Genomic DNA, 23,704 nt, shown 5'->3' with positions numbered 1-23,704 from the left:
CATTTGTCATACTTTCAGTATTTTCCTGTATACCTCACTAGTCTTGAAAGTCATTATCTTGTTATTTCACCCTTTTTCGGTCCTATGTATTTGATTTAACAGGTTGTAATTTAAGAAATTCAGTAGATTGATATCTATCCAGATGAAACAACTACTTACCAACGAAAGGCTAGAGGATACTAAAGGAAGAATCAATCTCGAAAAAAGACCCTACCCCCCAAAAAAAAATCCCGACAAAAAGACAAATAACAATACACTATACTCAACATAGAAAACCAAAAACCGAGAAAAACTAACACCACTGTGGCTGATCCAGGTACCCTGGAAGGGTAAGCAGATCCTGCTCCACTTGGGACAACCATCGTGTTTTTCACTTAATTTCGTTGATTTTATAATCTAGGAAATGTGGACGGATTGTGGTCTGAATAAATATCCGTCGTCATCTATGAATAAATAAAGGCAACAGTAGTATACCGCTGTTCAAAACTCATAAATCCATGGACAAAAAACAAAATCGGGGTAACAAACTAAAACCGAGGGAAACGCATTAAATATAAGAGGAGAACAACGACATAACACTAAAATGTAACACACATAGACAAAATCCCACGAGAATAACAAATATAACATATATATATAACACCAAAACCAAATACATGAATTTGGGACAGACAAGTACCGTGACACGTGAAACAGATATTTAATAACAAACAAGATTGCTAGGACCAATTTGCATTTCCCACCAAAGAAATATGACGTATTCCTGATGCCAAAAACTATAAGCAGCAACAATATATCGAGTAAATCCCGATAGATAATTCATGATCTAGAACATCGTAAAAAAAATTGGAGATATTTTCTTCATATGCATGAATAGTAGCATGGGTAAATATCCGAAAACTACCTACTAGTATTTGTCCGTTAAGTAAAAAAGTTTAAGACAAACATTTTAACAAGAATAATTATCCGTTAAACGATTTTTCAATATTTCCAAAGAATTTTAAGAAATGATGTATTATCATTTAAAATTTGTATCGAAATAATGACCATTTTACATTGCATAAGGAATGTAATTGTAAGTGGAATTCAATGTCAAACTTAAAAAATCGTTCAAGATCATTTCTTGTAATTACTGAACAATAATACTAGAACTCAACTAGAATTAATTGCATAACAGTGTGGTCGACAGTAAAACGTTTGTAGGTTGTAACTTGTTTGTCAACGGCTATGATTTTATGCTCACCCAGTCTGTCAGAGGCCTTCCAGTGGGGATTGAAATATTCACTTGTTACACATTCCGATACATAAAATGAAACTTTCTTTTTACAAAGCTTGAAAGGAATTTGTTTTAAATATTTATTATAATCATCACATACAACCGTGTCATTTATAAGAATAATAATGTTCAGAGATGATATTATTTAATAATAATAAAAAAATAGGTTTATCCATTGTAAAAAAAAAACTATTAAGTTGATGGGGTTAATTCACAAAATATCTCATTGATTAAGAGCACAACTACTTCTACGGTGTGATCATTTAAGAATGACCTACTATTTATTCAATGCGTATACATGTGGGTTTTGTTTGTGAATAGTTCTGGATAATTAAAAAATCATTTGATTTCTTTGTTTAATACCATAAAACGATTCATTCTTTCAGATATTTGTCACTTTGCCTTATCTTCAAGTCCAACACAATTTCTCACGTTTCTTACAAAACTTATATTCTTGTGATGTATTCTTTTGTTGAAAAAAATGTATAGATATAGATAGATATAGGAAGATGTGGTATGAGTGCCAATGAGACAACTCTCCTCCCAAGTAATAATTCATAAAAGTAAACCATTATAGGTCAAGGTACGACCTGCAACACGGAGCCTTGGCTCATACCGAACAGCAAGTTATAGAGGGCCTCAAAACTACTAGTGTAAAACCATTCAAACGGGAAAACCAACGAGAAACGAAAAACACATATGAACTACATAAACAGACGACATCATGCATTGTAAATTTTAAAGCCAATTAAGTAAAAAAAATAATCTGAAAGAACGTGCGATATCATATTAGGAAAATTGATGGTCATAACAAAAAAATCAAGCAAAGAATTTTAAGTATTCAACCTTTATAGCTTGCTGTTCGGTGTGAGCCAAGACTCCGTGTTGAAGGCCATTTTTATTTATTTTCAAATTACAAAGGTTATTCCTGATTACTATTTTAAATTATTTTATTTAGGCGTTTAGAACCTTTGGTGACCTCACAGTTTAAATTTCTATGATAAGTACGTCGTGAGCAGTGGGCATTACAGACGAACGTTCACCTAATTTTCCCCAGTCAATGAATGGCCATATCTACACTGTTATGAATTTCATTCTATCTGTTTTGCATAGTAATTTGGTTTTCCAGTTCATTTGGGTATTTGACGCAATATAAAGTATGGGCTCCACAATTTCACCTAATAATTAAATATACGACAAATTTTGAGTATTAGAGCGTTAATAAATTTAGAAATAAAATATTGATACATAGCAAAATCAATTCTTTAAATACTGCTTCAAATCTCATTCTAATTCATTTTAGTGGAATTGTCATCAATGGTGTCTGAGTGAACCGTGTATAGTACAGCAACGATTGTCAGTCTTGTGTGTTTTTGAATATGGTTCTTTAAATGTTTATGTGTTAACTGTGGCGTCCATTTCGATGAGCTGGTATACGTTATCGTTTATGGACCAGTTGAAGTCTAGGTGTAAGATTTTCTTGCTGCGTTGATGACATATTGGTGGCCTTGGGCTGTTTTCTGCTCTTTGGTCGGATTGGTGTCTCTTTGACACATTCCCCGTTTCCATTTTCAATTCTATCATTTTCCCTCACACAATATTATAACTTACTTTTCTTTACAAATTTCATTATTATGACAGAAAGTTGACAAATCGTGATCTCTGAACTACATAACAACTTCTAACACGTACAGTTTCACATCAGCAGTTACGTCAAAGGTACTATTAATAAAACATTGATTTCACTGTAAAAAGTTGTCCTTACTTACTATGAACTTTAGTTGTTATAAAATTTATTCACCAAAACATTATCGAAAACAGCAGATGTATTCATACATCATCGGAAGCAGTATATATTTATATACGATCGTAAAAACATAAATATTGTATTTATTAACTACTATTTTTAACTACAAGTTATATAGTCCAATTCTATATGGAGATCTGACAGATAAAATGTTCACATCTTTAGGTTTTTGTTCAGTATTCATTATTGAGATTTCTTCTTACTCGTATTACGGACCGACTCGAAAAACTATTCACGCACCAACTCGAAAAACTATTTACGGATGGATTCGTGGGAAAGTGACCACGCGTGTTCCAGGATTAAAAGTTGAGGAGTATTTAGGGATGCCATATGCACTGCCACCTATTGGACAGTTTCGTTTTAAGGTATAATTAGTTATTTTTTTTGGAAGCGTTTTTTTAAACTGAATTAAGTGAAGAAATTCTGATTGGCAATTATGCTATATCTTCCTTTTTTATGATATGCGTAAACAAACATCATTCCATTAAAAAATTCGACCATTGTTGATTGTCGAAATGAATTTTGAACTAGTTAGTTCAATTCCCTTCTTTTACAAGATTGAAAGCGTTAAATTTTATCAGTTTTCAGGGATTTCCCCTTATTAAATTTGCCTTGGAGTTTTTTGGTTATATTTAGATTTATGTTAGGGTATTTTTATACTAGCTTTTTATTGCAGAGACCACAGGAACCATACAGATGGCACCCTAGGGTATTAAAAACAACAAAAATCCCTCCTGCATGTCCTACTATAAATCTTGCTTACATACAGTGGCACAAACCAGGATTCACAAACCTCAACGAAGACTGCTTATACATGAACATTTATAAACCTCTGGTATGTCAAATATACAATAACGTTTTAATAGATGGTTGCCATCGAGTTTTGTAATATGCACCTGTTGAACAATTTGGAAACTTTTTGCACGAAATGAATGGGGGAAAAAACTAATATAATATGCAAGAAAGAATATAAAAATATATCAATGATGATGACTGATAAACCAATGTCTTCTGAAAATTTGAAAGGAGCTTTTGGAAGATTTATATTACTTTTGATTATCGAATTCAAGGGACGAAGGATGACCTTATCATTCTTGTCGTTAAGAAAATATAAATAATGTGTTAAATTCAGAGAATATTAATGTGTATGACTAGCAACCTCTTTATTAGTTATTTTTCGTGACCGTTTTAAAGATTTTCTTAGTCTTTTTATCGTTTCAATTGCATCTTCCAGAATTACTTTTAAAACATTCTCATATTACCTAACATTTTATTTTGTCATTAGACCCGTCAACGAAAGCTGCCAGTCTTACTGTTTATACATGGAGGGTCAAACTCTGATGGCATGGGCGCTATGGTAGACGGAGACATACTAGCGGCATATGGACAAATAATTGTTGTGACATTTAATTTCAGAGTAAGCGTTCTAGGTATGTATACTGCTCTATAGATACTTTAACCTGTTGAATAGCATTATGATGGTTCTATTGAATAAAAAAAGTTTTCTAACTCATGATTTGGCCTTTTTTGTAAATGTTTAACTCTGATGTGAAAAGGTTTTATCAATTGCAACATTACTGATGGTCTTGTGACGACATAAACGTCATAAAATCGGGATTTTTGTATAGTTTGACAGATTTTTGAAAAAATTACATTTGCCTCATCCTTCGCCCCAACAACTATTGGTTTCTGAAATTTAAATTCTATATACCATACTCTTTAATTTTTTTTATCAACATTTCAGTAGTCGAGTGATTGGTCTACATATGAAACTATGTAGAAAAATTTACTAAAATAAAAAAAATACTCCTTTATTTGTCCAATATATTTATTACATTTGAATAGCTATACAATTTTTCTCATGATACTTTGATCAACAGAGATGATGAACAGTATTTAGAACACATCAATTTTCAGGTATCATCACTTTCGTAAAAACTTATCAATAATAGTGATATCACTAATGAAAATAATTCTATAATCCGTTGCGAGTCTAAACAATTATGATGGCATGGATATTAAAAAATGTAGTATGAGTGCCAACGAGACAACTCATATCAAGTCACGATTTGTAAAAAGGAAATCATTGTAGGTCAAAGTACGTCCTTCAACACGGTGCATTGGTTTACATTGTTGTCATATTGTACATTTCGAAGGAGAAAGTATCACTTAATTCAGAACGACAAATTAAATACTAGTACTTGAAAGCTAAAACATCAGGTACAAAAGAGAAGTTAACATAACAAAGGTTCAATCAAAGAAATAATTTGACAACAAACTTACAATGCCATGGCAAAAAACGGAAAAAGACCTAGAGACAAACAACAGTATACAAAACATACGACTGAGCAACACGGTGTTTCTTGGAATACCCAGCTCTTTAACATCTGTATTTTATTTCGGATTTTAATATATTTTATTGGTCGAAATTTGCATCTGATGCTAAGAAGTAGCACCGTTAATGGCAATTTTGTAATCAACAAAAATGAAAATAACTTGAGTCATCTATAACCATAATTATAACAATAACATACATATACTGAAAGGGTTGTAACCATCACGTTGTTACCTTTGAACTGAATTGTAAAAACGGAAAAAACAGGTATTTATTCTATCACAATCGATTTTCATAATTTGTTGTTTATTTGATTTCTTTTCCAAAGCAATTAAAAAATGATAAGTTTAAGCGTCGACTAATGTACGTTTTGTATCTAGCGCTTCAACCTCGTAACTTATTTAGTCTTTTAACTTTTTTTTATTCGCTCGCCACTGATGAGGCTTTTGTAGACGTGTCTGGTGTACACTGTTTTAATCCTGGTATCTATGCTGAGTTTTCACGTGTCTTGATAAATGAAGAATTCAATTCTTATAATTGCAGTTTTATGTTTGAAATACTATAACAAGTTAAATCAAGGTTATGTTCATGGTTTGCTTGTATATTTGTCACAAAATTGTATTTTAGGATACACACTGATGAAATGTTTAAGATTTCATTTTTGATTGACATGATTGTAAGAAAAGTTAAAAGATGATGTATCGGAGAAAACACTGTTTTAAAGAAAATCAGAAAAACAATCATTTATTTGGCCACCAAGGTAAAAGTATTTTGAAAATGCTTTGATAGGGATGATTTATATTTATTTGTCCTCTAGAGAGAACATACTCACCATTGAAATATCAATTGTTCACACCTCATACATATCAGGTCGTAAACCTATGAAATGTGGCCTTCAGTGTTAACTTATAGCTGTGAACTTGTCAAACACAATGTTTCTTTTTTTAATGATTCAATTAACAACCATATGTTGCTGGATGTTGTTTTTGAATATCATTATGTGGATGTTATATACCTGTTTTATGTCACTGTGTGGAGATAAAATTTCAATAATGAACAGATCAGAACTATTTATCATCAGTATCGGATCATAACAGCTATAAAAGTCACAGCAAAGGGTCCAACTATATTTAGGAATCAATAGATTGCCAATTATCGATCTCACAAATCGAAAAGAAGGTACGAATCAAGGTAACAAACAAAAACGCCCCAAAAGGACCAAAACCATTGATGGGTATGTCGAAGAAGGCAGCATCTGTTGCTAATAATGCGCCACTCGCCATACGAAAAATAATTTACAAATTTGACAGGAGTTTCGAAGATAAAATTATTTATCATATGTTTAATAGTAAATACAGTAGTTTTGCATATTTGATAAATAGCCTGCTGTTTAATCCATATCGTGCAACTTTGATGCGCACCCTTTATCGCATACCCTTTATCACACCCCTACTTTTTTTTTTTTTTTACATAAAGTCAGTTCTTTTTTATTTTTTGCTTAAGCAAAATTTTCCTCAAAATAGGTCCAATAGAACGGTCATTCGGGCGTGACGCAATTTATTGAATTCCATCATTGTTTGGTATGTGACGTCACGAACGTCAAGTTTTCATATTTTTTGGCACACTAAATGGAACTATAAAAAATACAAAACACACAAAAAAATACAATAATAAACAAAACATTTTTAAAACAACAGCACGTAAATTGTAAGGTAACCCAGGGGCTTTCAATAAGTAATTGAGCAGTTCTTTTAAGGCCTTTGAAACAAGACAAAAGTAGAACTGAAGGTACCCCAGTGCAATGGATCAGAAAACAGTTCATATAATATAATTCTCTTCTGTTGAAATATATGATAAAGCGTATAAAACATAGCAAAATCCGTATCACATGCCGTGTCACCCTCGACCAATATCATCCCTCGGGCCTAAAGGCCCTTGGGTTGATATTGGTGTCTCAGGATGATACGACATATGATACGGATTTTGCCATGTATTATTCTCTATGTATATGACTGCTAGAAGAAATGCAACAACAAGCTGAATTTGTGATTATTGTTGCGACATTAAATATCAAAATTGGTGTTCTAGGTACGAACAATGCTCTACATGTAGATAACTCAATTTGAAGTTTTATAGAACCTAAAAAATAAACAAAATCTCGACAAGTAGAAAATCAACAATCATAAGAAGAACAATTCCGCTTTGATCAAATTAAAAATGACGACCCGGTTTGAAAATACCACAATAATAAGATATTATCATTTGCGGAACATCCTATAGTTATAGCGATATCACTAATGAAATTAATTAAATGATTTGTGGCGAAATTATAAAAATCTGGCTGATTTTTTTTGCGCCAACCTAATCTTGTACATTTCAAAGGACACAGTATCATTTAATTCAGAAATATAAATCAAACGGGGGAAAACGGAAAACATAATTTACAACTTATGTCCGGTATGAATTTAAAACCGGATAACAAGTTTATTTTAGCAAAACAAATTGACCACGTTTTGTATTCAGTGTTTCATAAAGGTTTTTAAAAACTCTTAATAAAATGCATAAATTAAATTCTGATAAAAACAGTTTATGGTTAATATGCATAACAAGTTTAATCAAGGTTATGTTCATTGTTGGCATGTATATTTGTCACAGCTTTCAAGCAAAACAATAAAATGCTAATAATTTCATTTCTTATTGATAAGATTGTAAAAGCCAAAAGAAGCTATACCTAAAAAAAAAAACTTATTGACATCAAAATCGTTCAATAATCAAGAATTTTTTTGCTGTATCACTCAATCTGCGCAGATCTTCGTAAATATAAATAGCAAGGCTTTGTGACGTCATATACGTTAACCCGGTAAAGATTACTCTGACCTCGACATATCACCGGGGTCAGTAGGAATGTATCTAACGTTAATAGTTTTGACCCGAAATTATTAAATAATCTTCATGTTTGCTGTTTGAACACAGAAAACACTTGTTTCTATCATATAGAATAAAAAAGAACAATCCAATGCATCGATTATTAGATTTTAATCATATGGATTTTGTAAAATATCTGCTGCTCGACACAATATGACGCATTTTGGAACTCGTTTGCTGCGCTCACTTGACAAAAAGCTTTTAATTTTGACAATTTTTCAATATCAATATGCAGACAACATGACAATCAGTACATCAATTGTATTATTCAGATTAAGAAACCGTTACAATATTTTGGACAGCACTTTACATTTCAACCGTTAATCGGAAGGGAATAATTAATCACAAATCAATAAATTCAAAGGTAAAAAGACAATAATATCCAGTTCATCTAAATTGAGATATTAACGATACACCCTGTCATGCAATTAATAAAGAAAATGAAATAGCACGACAAATGGTTAAAGGAACTGGTTCGGTGACAGAAGAATATATCCATTTCATCCGTTAACACAACATGTTAAAAGAAAAACTGCAACAGAATCTTAAACCGAAAGAGAACTACACACATGATTAAAAGTATATGTTATGATACAGATCATGGTTAAGACATATAAAAAAAAAAAAAAAAAAAAAAACAACAAAAAAAAAAACAACAAAAAAAACAAAAAAAACAGAAGAATTAAATTCTGTAAGCATTGAAAACACCATGCATGTATAAGCCGTTTGTATTACAGAGACCGACCGTTTTTAAGATTGTTATTTATGAAGACGATACGATGGATCTTCTTAATATTACAAAACTAGCAAACAAAATAGTTTAATATCTACGAATAGATATGGTGTTTTAGATCACGACACAAAATCCTTCAACAAAACTAAAAGCAAAGAAACAACGCTTATTTTATCGCTATTTTGTCATTTAATTTCGCTTTATATTTCAGGATTTTACGCCAATGAAAGTCTTGGTATTAAGGGTAACAATGGACTGATGGATCAAGTCCTGGCTATGAAGTGGGTACAGAGGAACATTAGATATTTTGGCGGAGATCCATCCAGAGTCACGATTTATGGGCATAGTTCAGGGGCTGGAGACGTTGGTGTTATTTTAATATCACCTTTGACTAAAGGTATTGTTTTATATTCGATTGAGAAAAAAACCAAATCCGGGTTACAAACTGAAACTGAGGGAAACGAATCAAATATAAGAGAACTACGACACAACAGAAACACAACACAGAAACGAACTATTATATAACAATGGGCATTTTCCTGACTTGGAACAGGACATTTGAAGAAAAAAATAAGTCTAATCAAAGAAATGAGTATTCAAAACAATAATTCACTTAATGATAGTTGATATAAAAAAGACGATGTTGTATGATGGCCAATGAGAAAACTATTCACAAGAGACCAAATGACACAGATATTAACAACTAAGTAACTTTGATCAACACGACGGCATACTCTTATGAAGTGGTATCTGTTCATTCGTCTTGGGCACTTGATATACACCCAGGTTTTGGTAGGGTTCATGTTTTTCCTTCTTCAGTTTATAGTGAAGTGTTATGTAGATTGTTGTCCTCATCATTTTTTCCGTTTAGACATTGTGTCTTTTGTTCATAGAAGATTTCTCCTTAGCATCTTCTGCATATTTTTGTATGTGACAATACGATTTATTTTAAATTCAAAGTAAACTTGAAGGCTTTATAGACTAAGGACTATATTAAATTTCTTATCAATTCTTTAGTCTGATCTATGTGTGACTCAATAAACAATAATGCAAATAACGATGCTCTGAGATAATATTTAAAGTATTCAAATGATCATAAATGTCCTTGCAATTCATGTGTTTTTTATAGATGCTTTTTGTGCTTTTTTGTAAATGTGTGTTAGTTTTGAGGTTGTAATACAGTGATGACTTATGTTCCCATATTTGCCTATTGTGTCGTAAATATAACGGAATTTGATGCGACTGTCATACAAATGAGAGGTTTAGCGCTATAAAACCAGGTTCAATCCATCATTTTCTACATTTGAAAATGCCTGTACCAAGTCAGGAATATGACAGTTGTCCATTCGTTTGATGTGTTTTGTCATTTGATTGGGGACTTTACGTTTTGAGTTTTCCTCGGAGTTCGGTATTTTTGTGATTTTACTTTTTATATACAAAAATGACACAAATGTGAACACAACTTGAAAAATTTATCCCCTTTTACTTTTGTAACAGACCGTTTTAGACACTCATTTAAATGTATCACAGAGCAACTTTTGTGTAACAATATTTTTTAACAATTTGATAGGATACTATTTTTTTTTTATAACTTTTCATACATTTGATGTGTTTTGTCAGGCTTGTTTAGAAATGCCATTATGCATAGTGGCTCGCCAATTGCATTCTGGTTTATGTCGAATTGTGTGCGGTCTGGTAACACGTTGGTTATTCCAAAAGAATGTAGTCGAGGAACCAGTTTAGTATCAAATGAAACAGTAAAAGCAGAGATTATTAAACTAACTAAAGGTTCTTCAATTACTGATTTCTTCTCGTCGATTAGATTTGGACAGGTATGTCTTTAAGTTGAGGAGATTTGCCTTATATTGCGGATAAACATAATTTAGAAAAAAATCTCATCATAGATATCAGGATTGAATTATTATATTTACGCCAGACGCGCGTTTCGTCTACAAAAGACTTATCAGTGTCGCTCGAATAAAAAAATGTTAAAAAGGCCAAATAAAGAACGAAGTTGAAGAGCACTGATGACCAAAAATTCATTAAGATTTTGCCAAATACAGCTAAGGTAATCTATTCCTGTGGAGAAAAGCCATAGTATTTCAAAAATTCAAAGTTTTTAACAGTTAATTTATAATTATGAACATATAGACGATACCTCAAATCAACACAGAAGTGCTGACTACCTACTTTTCCTTCAAAAATAAGGAGATGTGGTATGATAACCAACCAGACAACTGTGCACCAGATTTCAAATAAAGTCAATTTAATCAGTAATAGCAAATCATAGGTCCTGTGCTTTTTCAGATTTTTTTTGGATTAATTTAATTTTAAGGTAGCACAATACAAAGATTTTTTTACTTCCAATCACTATCCTTTGAAATGCTGTAACTTTCTTATGAATGCATAGAAAATAATATAAGAGGTATATATAGATAGATAAAAGATTTATCTTTTAAATGAATGCAATATTTTTATAATGCAATCATTATGTAATCAAATTATTTTGTAGTTAGTGGCAAAATCTGGGTAAGTTCACTTGAATGAATTTAGCTCTATCATCTCTTTAACTATACAGAAAATTTTAACGAAATTTTAATCAACACATTTTGGGCTTCAAAAGGGTGTCTCAGATTGTCTCTATGGTATTCCATTCTCTCATAAATCTCTAATTAGTGTAAGCATCCTAACCACATAAAAGAAGATAATGATTAATTAGGTGTAAAATTTGTTCTATACATTCTATCTGAAATCTGAGACACCCTTTTGTAGATAATGGCCATAGGAACAACATATAATAAAATCAACCCTCTAGGGATACCTATGCAGAAGCTAATTTCATTTGAAAGTGGAAATTTGGTGAAAAATATTTTAGACACAGTTAACATTATAATTGGTTACATAATTGTTGCATAATACTAACATTGCATTTATTTGAAAGAGTAATCTGTTAGCTATCCAAAACTACTACTTTTATAAATTTTCAAGCTTTATTAAGAAAGTTACAGCATTTTAAAACTTGGGAGTTGGAGTTATAAAATCTTTGTATTGTGCTACCTTAAATCAGTAATTTTTTTGTATAGGGAAATATTTTTAACTGTATTCCATAGTAAAATAGAATAGAAAGAAAACTATTGTATGCTGCTGCCAACAATATGTTAACGAAAGTGGTTGGTTTAGGATATAATACGAGACACCGTTTATGAAGCTATCATTACCATATTAATCAATGTGAATTGTTTGTAGGATGAATATCCAAGTGTTATTGATGGAGATATCATAACAGATAGTCCTGATAAACTGTATACATGTGGCCGGTTTCATACCAATTCAGTTTTGTTTATAACGGCACGCGATGAAGGTCTTCAAGCCAATCCACCTGGTGAGATTATAAAGTAATTTTAAATTAATTTTTGAATAATGTAAATATTGGTTGCGATTGCCGAGGAAATGAGGTTAAGTATTTTACATAACAGTACCCACATTACACTCAGTACCCAATTGCACTTGTTAAGCAAAACAAGGGACGCAAATAATACCAGTTTCTCAGACACTAAACAATTTGTATTACTTGATTTATTTCACTTGACTGGGCGGGATTTAACTTAAGACCAATCCATGTATATGTTAGCGGAAGCTATCTGAGCTTTATCTTTGAGGATTATCTTAGCTAGGATGTTTTAACCGCTGTCCGGAATATTGGCGTAAAAAATATCAAATGAAAAAATTGAAATATTGTATCAAATTTAACCAACTACTTTAATTAAAAAAACGATTCAATATTAGAAAATACTTTTTTTTTTTTATTTAAAGGTACTAAATAATTTTGATATTATAATTGTACATTTAAACTCTTTGAAACAAAAAAATGTAAGTAAAAAAATATAAATACGTTTTATTTAAGAATTGTATTGTAAAAAGTAAGAATTAAATATATAACGTACATCTTTCATATGAATACTGAATACTTCAAATATTTTATTCTATTACTTCAAAAGTATGATTTTTCTGATGCAAAACTTCATGACCCAGTTTCATCCTAAATATAAAAAAAGAAGATGTGGAATGATTGCCAATGAGACAACTGTTCACAAGAGACCGGAAATAAAATCACTAATAAAATATGTTATTTATATTAAAACGCATCAAATAATAGTTTAAAAATATGAAAACTTGATAGGAATTTATGTTGAAATCATTGTGTTATCACAAGTTGTGGAACTGTTTAATAACAGGGTCATTATCAAAAAAACATGCAAAACTATGTTATTGGGTCTTTTTAAGTCACAGACATGAAAATATATCAAAATAACACTTGCATATGTTAGATATGAATGTTTTGTGATACACAATATACAGTTTACAGTATGAAATGTTATAAAAACATCCTTAATGTTTTCTTAAACCCTTAGAGATAGCCAGAATTAACGGTTATTTTTTACTATAAATCCTTTCAGACTTGAAATAGGATTATTATTCATATGATTTGTTTTTTTGATTTATCACTTTTTATTGCATTTTGATACATACAAACATTTTTTTTAATGATTAAGGAGGTGTATTTTGGTTTCATAATAAAAAATTTCACCATAAGTCAATGGTGTAACCAAAGGACAAATTAGTAGGATAAGAGTTATCTTTCGCAAGATTTGGGCATTTTCAACAGTTTCTCCCTTAGCAATATTACCTGTTAGCATGTTTTGCAAAAAAAAAAACCAAACAATTATGTTGAAAATTTAGTGAAAAAATCTTAAAAGTAAGTAAAAGCTATATCATAAATGGAAAATAGTGTCCATGGTGTACCCTTATACAAATCTTTTTTTGAAAACATTTCCCGAACTTTGAATTATGAAATATATTGATTATAGAAACATGCACCAGGAACAACATATAGAATAGGGTAATGGAGCACTTATTTCGTAACTAAATCTTGAAATACACCTTAAATCATTGGTGTTACTGTCAATGGTGAGACCATTTTGATAAAATAACACCATTGACCAGTTTATTAACACCACTGAATATATCATGACACTCAGCATTGTTTTGTGTTTCTTTCATGCTTATCAAGCGAAACATCATATTATTTACGAAAAACAATAATTATTTAACAATTTTTTAACAATATCATGTATTACATATACAAAGTTTTCACAAACTGATGTATGCTGGTAACACCAATGACACTATTTAATAACACTATGGACATTTTTAGTTATTGATGTTATGTTTTATACCAGTAATTTGAGATATTTTAGCATAAGAATATTTTTTTTTTATCTTTTTCTTTTGCTCGGTGTTCTTGGCTCTGTGTTCAGAACTTAATAAAGGTAAAATTTGAAATGTGATGTCACTGGTGATACTTTTGTGTCATTGGAGTTACTCAAGGGTCAGTGGTGTTACTATATGAAAATGCGACATTTGCTTTATTTTCATTCATAAATATAAGTGTTTTTAGGTCGTGTACGAAGGATTAGGTATATTATTATCATTTAATCTTACACAATTCACATATATTCATTTTAAGTGCATATTTTAGTATATACAACGGCCATGATTAGGACAGCCAACTTTTTTACGACAATGTATTCTGAAATTATTTTTTAATAGAATGCACAGCTATATGAATAATGTCAATAAGTCGTAATTTTAACCTAAACAACAAATTGGAACAGTTGTTTGATGTTATACAATAATATTTAGTAGCTAAATGTATTCTTTAAATTGGTAACACCATTGACACGATTCTATCAAAGCATGACCTAAAATTGTTGGAATTGAAGGAACTCTTCATTTTCCCATTGCATATTTCTGAATATCGTTGCTACCATACTATAGAATAGCGGAACACATTTAAATGTTTTAAACAATGACATCATTTTTCAAAATGTTACCTCGTCGAAATTTGCACTTTTTTTTTTATAAATAATGACTCAAACAAAGAAAGTTTACTTATCCAATAAAAAAAATGGAAAATGGTGTGAGCAAAAAATCATATCTTAATTTTATCAACTTTTGAGCAGTTCAAACCAGCTCGACTAGTGAAGTGTACAAATGTTCAAATACATATTATAATTATTCTATAGAATTGCCCCCTTTTTTATTGGATGCAATCTCTTTTTTTTTTTAATTTTTAATCTTTTTAATATTTTGTAATACCACAAAAACATGAAAAAAGTATGAGTTAATTCTGTTTTTTAACTGTTAAAATTACTAATTTAACTTACTTTTGAAGATCTGTCAAATGAATGTATATTTATACATGTAATATTAGAAATATAATTAAGAAACGACTTTATATCAAGAATAAATCACCAAATATGTATAAATTCCAGAGTTTACTTATTGCCTAAATTATGTTCGGCAATAGGATGAATAATCATCATCAAATTTCAGGAAATAAGCTTAATGCCTGAAAAGTTCAGGCAATAACTAAATGCCTAGGCGTTAGCTTATTGCCTCGGATTTAAGCTTAATGCCTAATTTCACTTATTGCCGCTAACATATATACAGGTATTGCGGGATAAACACATCAATGAAGTGTTAGACCGTCCTTTTGCAAATTAAAACGTAAGCTCCGCCCGATCAGTTGAAATAACATTGGTAATATTCATATGATTTGACATAATGCATGTCTTTCAACATAGCTAAGTTATTTTAAATTCACACAAAACAGTCAAAGTTTGTATCAACAGATATTTTGTAAAAATGTTAACTCTACAGAAACGTCGCGATTTGATGTTCACAAAAAGTCAACTTTACAAAATATGCAATTAAAATATGTCACAGGTATCTATTAAAAAAAAATAATGGTAAGCACGGACTTTCTTCAAAGTAGTAAAAATATTTTGAGAAATTAAACGAATCATTAGTTATTAGATATCTACGGATGTGAATTTAAGCATGGTTGAAATTTTGGTACGACTCATTACAGAATTGTGGGCCGTTAGGCGGTTGTTTTAAACCCATTTTTCTATGATTCAATAATGATTCAAAATTTAACTGGTTGATCTTTATAGTGAATAATAGAACATATTCAAATGTAACACAGATGTAAACTTTTCCTGTTCAATGAATAAGCAATGGTGAAAAAAGTGTCAAAATAGGTGCAAATTGGGTACCCTTCGTTACATGTATGTTTTATCACTTCTAAATCAACAATAGCATTTTTCATCTGGTTCATTTCATCAAATATCATAAATATTGATATACTTTGTTTTGTATGAATGACAGTAGAAGATACCAAAGAAATATTCAACCTGAAAATATAATGATTTTATTATTATAAATGTCCAAAAGAAAAACAATAACTGTACTTGGAAAGTATGTTACAAAACAAATGTTAGCAGTCAATTCATAAAACTGTTAGGGAATGCATACACCAGATTGGTAACTTTATACATACAACTCTTTCAAATATGGCTTTGTTTAAACACTTTTTAGTTCCTATATTATATGTTTTCAAATTCTTTAAAAATGGAAACAGGGGTTTGGGTTCTGTAAAAGAAAAGTTAGAGTATATACAGTGACTTCTTTAAGGCTATGATTTTGATAAATAAGTATTGTTTTGAGTTAAAAGTGTTATTCAGGAGTTTTCTTTTCACAGCCATATGTTTTGACATTTGAATAAAAATGTAGTGCATATCAACTTTCCATAATTTTTTACGAAACTTCATAGCAAAAGGGGCACAGTTTTACCCGCACTGAGAAATTGCATTGTTTATTTACAGAAATACAATCTATAATGTTCCCAGAGGCAATATTTCATGTTTTCATTACGAAAAAAACGCACCAACTCCATTTATTTTCTTTGTTAGTGCATTTAGTTTAAAAAAAGGATGAAATGAGAAAAATGTGTACACAACAATTCGTGAGTAATTTATTTGAAAAAAATAAATATATTTTTGTTCAATACTTATTTTAAACTTCTCAGAAAACAAGGTTTCCGACCAATAAATTGAAACCGTCACCTTTTGGAAACTACACACGAGTGTTTCAGAAAAGAAAATGACTTTTATATTCAATAGCGTAATCGATCTTTCTCATGAACAAATCGAAATTGACTTACCAAATATTTTTTTTCAAATTCCCATTTTCATCTCCAAATCGAAAATTTATTTGTAAACCATTGGATTTATTTCAATTTTATTCTTAAAATATACTAATACACAGCCAATTTTGCATAGATTCTATTTTTGTACTTAAAATTTGTAGTACTGAAAATTTACTTTTGATATTAAGCACTATTTCTTTACTTTCAAATTATTGTACTATTTACGTACCTGTATTTTACAGTACTTAATTTGTACTTAAAATTTTGGTACAGAAATAATACCAAAAGCGATCACAATATTCCATGTTTAAAAATCATAATTTTAAGAGATTTGAAATAGACATACTATCAAAATGCTGAACATGTAACGTTGTAACCAAAAATATGTAGTACTTAAATTTTCAAGTACAAATCAAGTACTGTAAAATACAGGTACCTAAATATTACAATAGTTTTAGAGTAACAAAATAGTACTGAATATTAGAAGTAGAATTCCAGTACAACAGATTTTTGGTACAGACATAGTACCTATGCAAAAGTAGCTGTGTAGGACAAATTTCTTAAATGTTAAGCAAGCACATGAAATTAAGACAATTGTTTATTTGAAAAAATGGTGCGTTCTTGGATTTTTTCACGTACAGATACACAAAGTATAGACGTTAGGATAAGGCTAATAAACAGTTGAAATGAAACGATTCATTGATTGATCAGTATTTTAACGCCACTTTCAATACTTATGTACTATTTTTATTAATGAAAGTAAGCGAAGTTTCCGATGAGAACAAGCAAACTTTGGTACGAAAGCTGACAATACTAGTCAGTTAAGAGGGCGCAACTGTTGGAATTGAACTCGCAACTTTTGTGTTGACAGGCTAGTGATACGACTGCTAAGACCACTTGGTCACTTAGGCCTCAACAAAATAAACGAAATATGGATGTTAAGATTATGATATGATAAGCAGTTGATAAATGAAATACATGTATGAATGTGTAAAAGACAAAAGTAGGCAGTTTTTATTTATTTTCGACGAATGTGTACGCAAACTCCTCAATCAGTGATAAATAAAGCACAATCTTCCTTTAAAAGTAAAGGTCAATATATACATTTATTGTTAAACGTCGTATATGTTTGTTTGTTTTAGCAATTGAAGACTATTATGCAAATAAAACAATAGAGGATGTTATAAATGAGAGCTATAACCTGTTTCCTGAAAGACTAGTCCAATTTGACGGTAATCAAAGATTATTTTTCTTATACTACTTATGTTTAGTGCGCTTGATGCTATAATTCATTACAGTGTGCAGGAAACGGTTTCAGAAAAATAAAGTAACTTTATTACAAACATAAATCTGAAAGCAAAATAAACAAGTCAATGTGTACACGAAATATAAAATTTAGTTGGTTGCAATAAACTGCTGTAATTTTCAAGTAAAATTTTATATTTCCCATATGAAAAAAAAAAATCATGTTTTTCTAATATCTACAAAAAGATCATTTCAAAACGTTGTCATCAAGGTTGTAATCAATGGAAGTGAAAACTCAGAAAAGATAAACTTATACAAGAATCCAAATATGATTATTTCTCGATTTTCGGGATTATTTTTTTTCAATGTTGACGTGTTTTTTCCCAGCAAAATTCTTTTAAATATTTCTAATAGTATGTTTTAACTTATGAATTAAATTCACTTCCAGCGAATTTCAATTTTTACAGTGCCTCTCGACAAAATTTCGATAGTGAGCAAATAAAGGCAGTAACTCTTACAAAATACAAAAGTTGTCCTCTTCTATTTGGCGATTTGTCTCTGTGTAATGTCCTTTTTCAAATTTAAGTCATATCATTATATTCACATGTATAGACACTTGTTGAATTAAATAAAGTAGACTATAAGGTTGTTTTTTTAAATGATGAACACAAATGTCTTGTACATGTAAGATATAGTGGTGACTTATCAGCTAGTACTTATTTGTAGATGACATTAGAAAAGCATACGAGGAATGGACACGAGGAGACACTTTCCTTAATTATTCTCACGTAAGTATAACTTAAATGAAATTTTTCGCTATTTTACAAAATTTTCCTTTGATCTTACTTACTGATAATTTCCTTTCTCAGCTCAGTATAGTTCATGTGTAACGATTAATTTATAAGAATTAATATAAATATGAATTAATTAACAAGGAAATTTTCTAACCGACCACAACAACTACAAGAAAAACGACTCTCAAACACAAATACGAATGTGAAAAAATATATAAGAAAGACAGTTTCTAAATCTTATTTAAAGAAAACGTTTGTTCTCCTGTGTGAATATGTTTTCAAAAGAAGAAAATGGTGATCTTAGTTGACAATTTAACATATAAAGATGTTCGCCTAATTAACTGCTTAACAAAATGTTAGACTGGAATTAGTATCCCCATACTACAAAAGTACCCGTAGTAACTTTGAAGAAGTAAATACTTAAACAAAATACCATAAATGGGACTAAATACGCCATTCGAAACAAAAATCCCAAAATTAACTGTGTTTCATCATGCTAACTAAAAATGTATATGAATCAAATTTTAAACATTTCGTTGCAGTATTTGCAAATGAATGCAGACAAATTGTTTTTCACTCCAATGATGAAAACTGCAGATAGGATTGCCGAAAAAATGAAGAAGGTGTACATACTTAGTTTTCAGTATATCTCAGAAAACAAACCAGGCCCAGACTGGACAGGTAAATTATAATCTTGTTTTATATTCTGCAGGACAAAAATATACTATATATTAACGTAGTACATTGTACTTAAAGAATTTTAAGGACATCTTATCTAGAACGTAATCAAGATGTGTAGTGATGTCTTCATCTAATTTCAATATGTTCTGATAATGAAAATGATCTCTATTATGTATCAATAAATACATATTTTATTGCTATTAACTATTTCCCAAATGAAATCGGCTAGATAATGTACACATTTATCCGATAATATTTACGATACCAATTCTACTGCACCAGATGTACATTTGGACAATTTGTGATGCTCCAGGCCAAAATATTTTAAACCAAAAATTCATTTTAAAAGACCAACCCAGACAAAAATTCACAGATGTGCACGAAGATGATACACTTTCTAAATTAAGTTTTATTTCGGAAATTTACAAAAGCTGATTAAAATAAACAATATCCGCATTTTTGTTATAGACTAAAGTAGGTCAAACCCATCAGATTCTTAGGAAAATGTCTATACCAAGTTAGAAACATGACAGATTCTTATGAAAATGCCTATACCAAGTTAGAAACATGACAGATTCTTATGAAAATGCCTATACCAAGTTAGAAACATGACAGATTCTTAGGAAAATGCCTATACCAAGTTAGAAACATGACAGATTCTTAGGAAAATGCCTATACCAAGTTAGAAACATGACAATGTTTTCCATTCATTCCGTTTGTTTAGATCGTTTGATTTTGTCAGATTTTATTGACTTCCACTTTCTGAATTTACATTAGAACTTATTTACCGCTACTTATTGTTTTGTATCTGAAGGTGTACAACATGGATGGGACTTATTTTATACGTTTGGAGTGCCAACAGTTGGACATCCGAATATCGCCTATACACCACGTGATGCCCAAGTCTCTAAGGACACGATGAGGCTAATCAGTGAATATGTAAGAAAAGGGTACGTACATTTAACATCACAAGCAGGTAAAGGTAATCTGTATTCTAACGAACACCCATGGACAATTATGACTGTGTTCAAGTCAATTTGTTTCAATTCTTAAAAAAAGTTACTAGTATAGATTCAGTATACAGTTGATGATTTTGGTGTTTAAAATAAATTAACATAAAATGCAAAGAACTGTATGTTTTGCAACGCGTTTTGATTTCGGTTCTATGAAACGCCATTCACATCATCTGACAGTAGGTTTTCTGACATGATTTCAGAGGAGTTAACTTTGCAAAATTTATTTCACGTATCATATTCAAGATTTTATTCGACTGGTATCGGTATCATGTTGTAACCAATGTTATAATCTAGAAATAATTTAATGGCAATGATATTTTTTTCATATTGAACAGAAGACTGTTATATAAAACATTATGAGACTCGAGGATGATCTTAAGAGCAGAGAGTTTAGCATTTGAATTAAAAATAGTATGAAAATTCTCCCTGGAGTAACAGGGAAATGTTATGGAATGCTTTACATTAAGTATTTGTCAGACATCGAGTAGTGCAAAGAAGAATTTTGGAGGGTTAAAAAATATTTATTGTGAAAAGTTAGGAGGTGTGGATATTAAATAATAAACATATTACATTTTACTTTCACAGTTATACCACCAAAGCAAGCTTGAAGTTAAAAAGTTACCGACCAGCTTGTAAATCGTACAACAAACTGGATTATATCAATGGAAAAACTACTGTGACAAATGAATTGAATTTCAGAACACCAAGGATAGATTTTTGGTACAAATACCTGTACGGTTATGAGAATTATAAATGCGATAGATATTATATGTAACGCGGTTAATTCTATAAATGGTTTGTAAATATAACTGAATTTGGTATGATGAGCATTTGCAGCCAGTAGACGTCTGATTAATACAATAAAAGTTTCTAAAACTATTTTGTTAAATATATCAGTACCCCAAAACAAGAGGTTAAAAACCGATTTTTTTAAAGTGTTGATTTGAAAGTAATATCAAGCATAAGGTGTGATAAAACTTTGTCCATCGTGACCATGATATTTCAACAAGACGAATAAGACACCTAGAGTGCAAATAAAAACTACTTGAACACTGATAAACTTCTGTCGCAATTATTCAAATCATAAAAGACAAAACACAATTATAAATACTATTCCTTTAATTACTAAATTTAAAACTAAAGATTGGGTAACACAAAGCGAAAAATAAACCGCAATCCAAATTCATGAAATCGCATTCAGGGATGTTTTACAAGTGGTTATGATGTACCTGTGTCAGACTGTAATGTCCTTGATACGCCAGTTAACGTAATCTTAACTTTATAAAACATAATATTTTGCATTTTGCACAATTTTTTTTTTAAATATTAGTTTTCTATGCTCAGCAATTTTCTGAATGTATTAGCTTTTAAACAATTTTTATTCGAACACAAATGTCGAGTTTGTGCATATAAATCCCCTGTCTGTCCATCTGAATGTCAACATAAGGTGTCAGACTACCAATTCCTATATATTCAACCAGTTTTTTTGAAATTTTCATAGCTTTCTGAATATTTTTCATTATGTTTTACTTAGTAGAAACAAGATATATCTTGAATTGTAAATGTATCACCTTCTAAATGCCAATTTTCAAGCAATGCTTACATTACTTGTATTGAAGTCCTGTCGTTCGAAAGCCAAATACTACTAGAAAATAACCTGTGTTTTTTTTTTGGGAAATCTTTAAAATGTATTTTATGGAGCGCATTTATCTTCAATTTTTGATGCCAAATCATAGACAAGTAGAATCTGCTAAAAATGGTCTAATATAAAAAAAAAGATGTCGTATGATTGACAATGAGGCAACTCTCAACAAAAGACCAAATAGAACAGAAATAAACACCTATATGCCAATCTTCGTCTTTCAACAATGAGCAAAGCCCGTGCATTTTCGAACTCATAACGTGTAGTATGTCTCTTTCACTATAAGTTTCATTGTTGCAAATTAGATTGTTAGTTTATGTAAACAATGACATCAAAAACACTACTTTTGTCGGTCAAGTTCTACTTTCACATAGTTTTAAATTGTAATGGGTTAATAGGTGGTCTGACACCATAAGTGTATGTCTATGTTTTTTTCTGTCAAACTCATTTACATAATTCAGTCTGTTCCATTGGATAAGGTACTTACGTTTTGAATTTTCCTCGGAGTTTTGTTATTTTACTCTTTTTCCGTTGTACATGTTCACAATAAATGGACTTCATGAAGTGTCTGTGCTACTGACACAAATTAATTTTCAAAGTAGTTATAATGAATAACTAATGAAATCAACAATGCATTATTTTTCGATTTATGGTCAGAATTACCTCTGTTTCTATGTATGGCGATTACATATATGAACATGTACATGTTCAAGCTATACGGACTTCATTATCAGTCACCATTATCACAAGTTTACGGCCACCACCACGAGATGGTTGACTGATACGTTTATGGAGAAAAATAAGTCGGATTAAGCAAGTTGTCCGTATACTCAGGTTCTTTTTTGTAAGGATAGGCATAATTTGGACCATGAAAAAGTGTTGGTTAATGCAGGATGTCGGAATACTCAGGTGTAGGCAGGTTACATTGTATACGAGTTTGAGAGTTTTAAGATTGATTTATTAATAGATGTGTAATGCTACTTTCAGTACTTATAGCTTTTCCGTGGATGTCAGTTTTTATTGAAGAAGGAATTACGTCTGGAGAGAACCATCGACCTTCGGTAGGAAAATTATCAAGCTTGTCAATTAAGATTGAAGTCTAACACACCTGCTCGTGCAGGATTCGAACTCATAACCACAATGTTGAAAATCTAGTGATACAGTTGTTAAACTACTTTGCCACCGAGGACCTTACGA

The 23,704-nt window shown here is 30.6% G+C and overlaps 1 protein-coding gene across 1 annotated transcript; it reads left to right on the top strand.

Annotated features, from left to right (window-relative positions):
* The first annotated feature begins 3,133 nt into the window (after positions 1-3,133).
* Positions 3,134-21,744, top strand: LOC143054676 (neuroligin-2-like). The gene is made up of 11 exons (XM_076227698.1): positions 3,134-3,448; positions 3,760-3,918; positions 4,369-4,513; positions 9,288-9,473; positions 10,697-10,908; positions 12,323-12,458; positions 18,272-18,361; positions 19,101-19,162; positions 19,711-19,849; positions 20,664-20,799; positions 21,451-21,744. Exons 1-11 carry the CDS (start codon positions 3,233-3,235, stop codon positions 21,638-21,640), a joined length of 1,671 nt encoding a protein of 556 aa, XP_076083813.1. The 5' UTR covers positions 3,134-3,232; the 3' UTR covers positions 21,641-21,744.
* The last annotated feature ends 1,960 nt before the right edge of the window (positions 21,745-23,704 follow it).

This window comes from Mytilus galloprovincialis, chromosome 1, assembly GCF_965363235.1.
Source record: "Mytilus galloprovincialis chromosome 1, xbMytGall1.hap1.1, whole genome shotgun sequence".
Classification (NCBI taxonomy): domain Eukaryota; kingdom Metazoa; phylum Mollusca; class Bivalvia; order Mytilida; family Mytilidae; genus Mytilus; species Mytilus galloprovincialis.
This window is presented reverse-complemented; position numbering and strand designations above follow the sequence as displayed.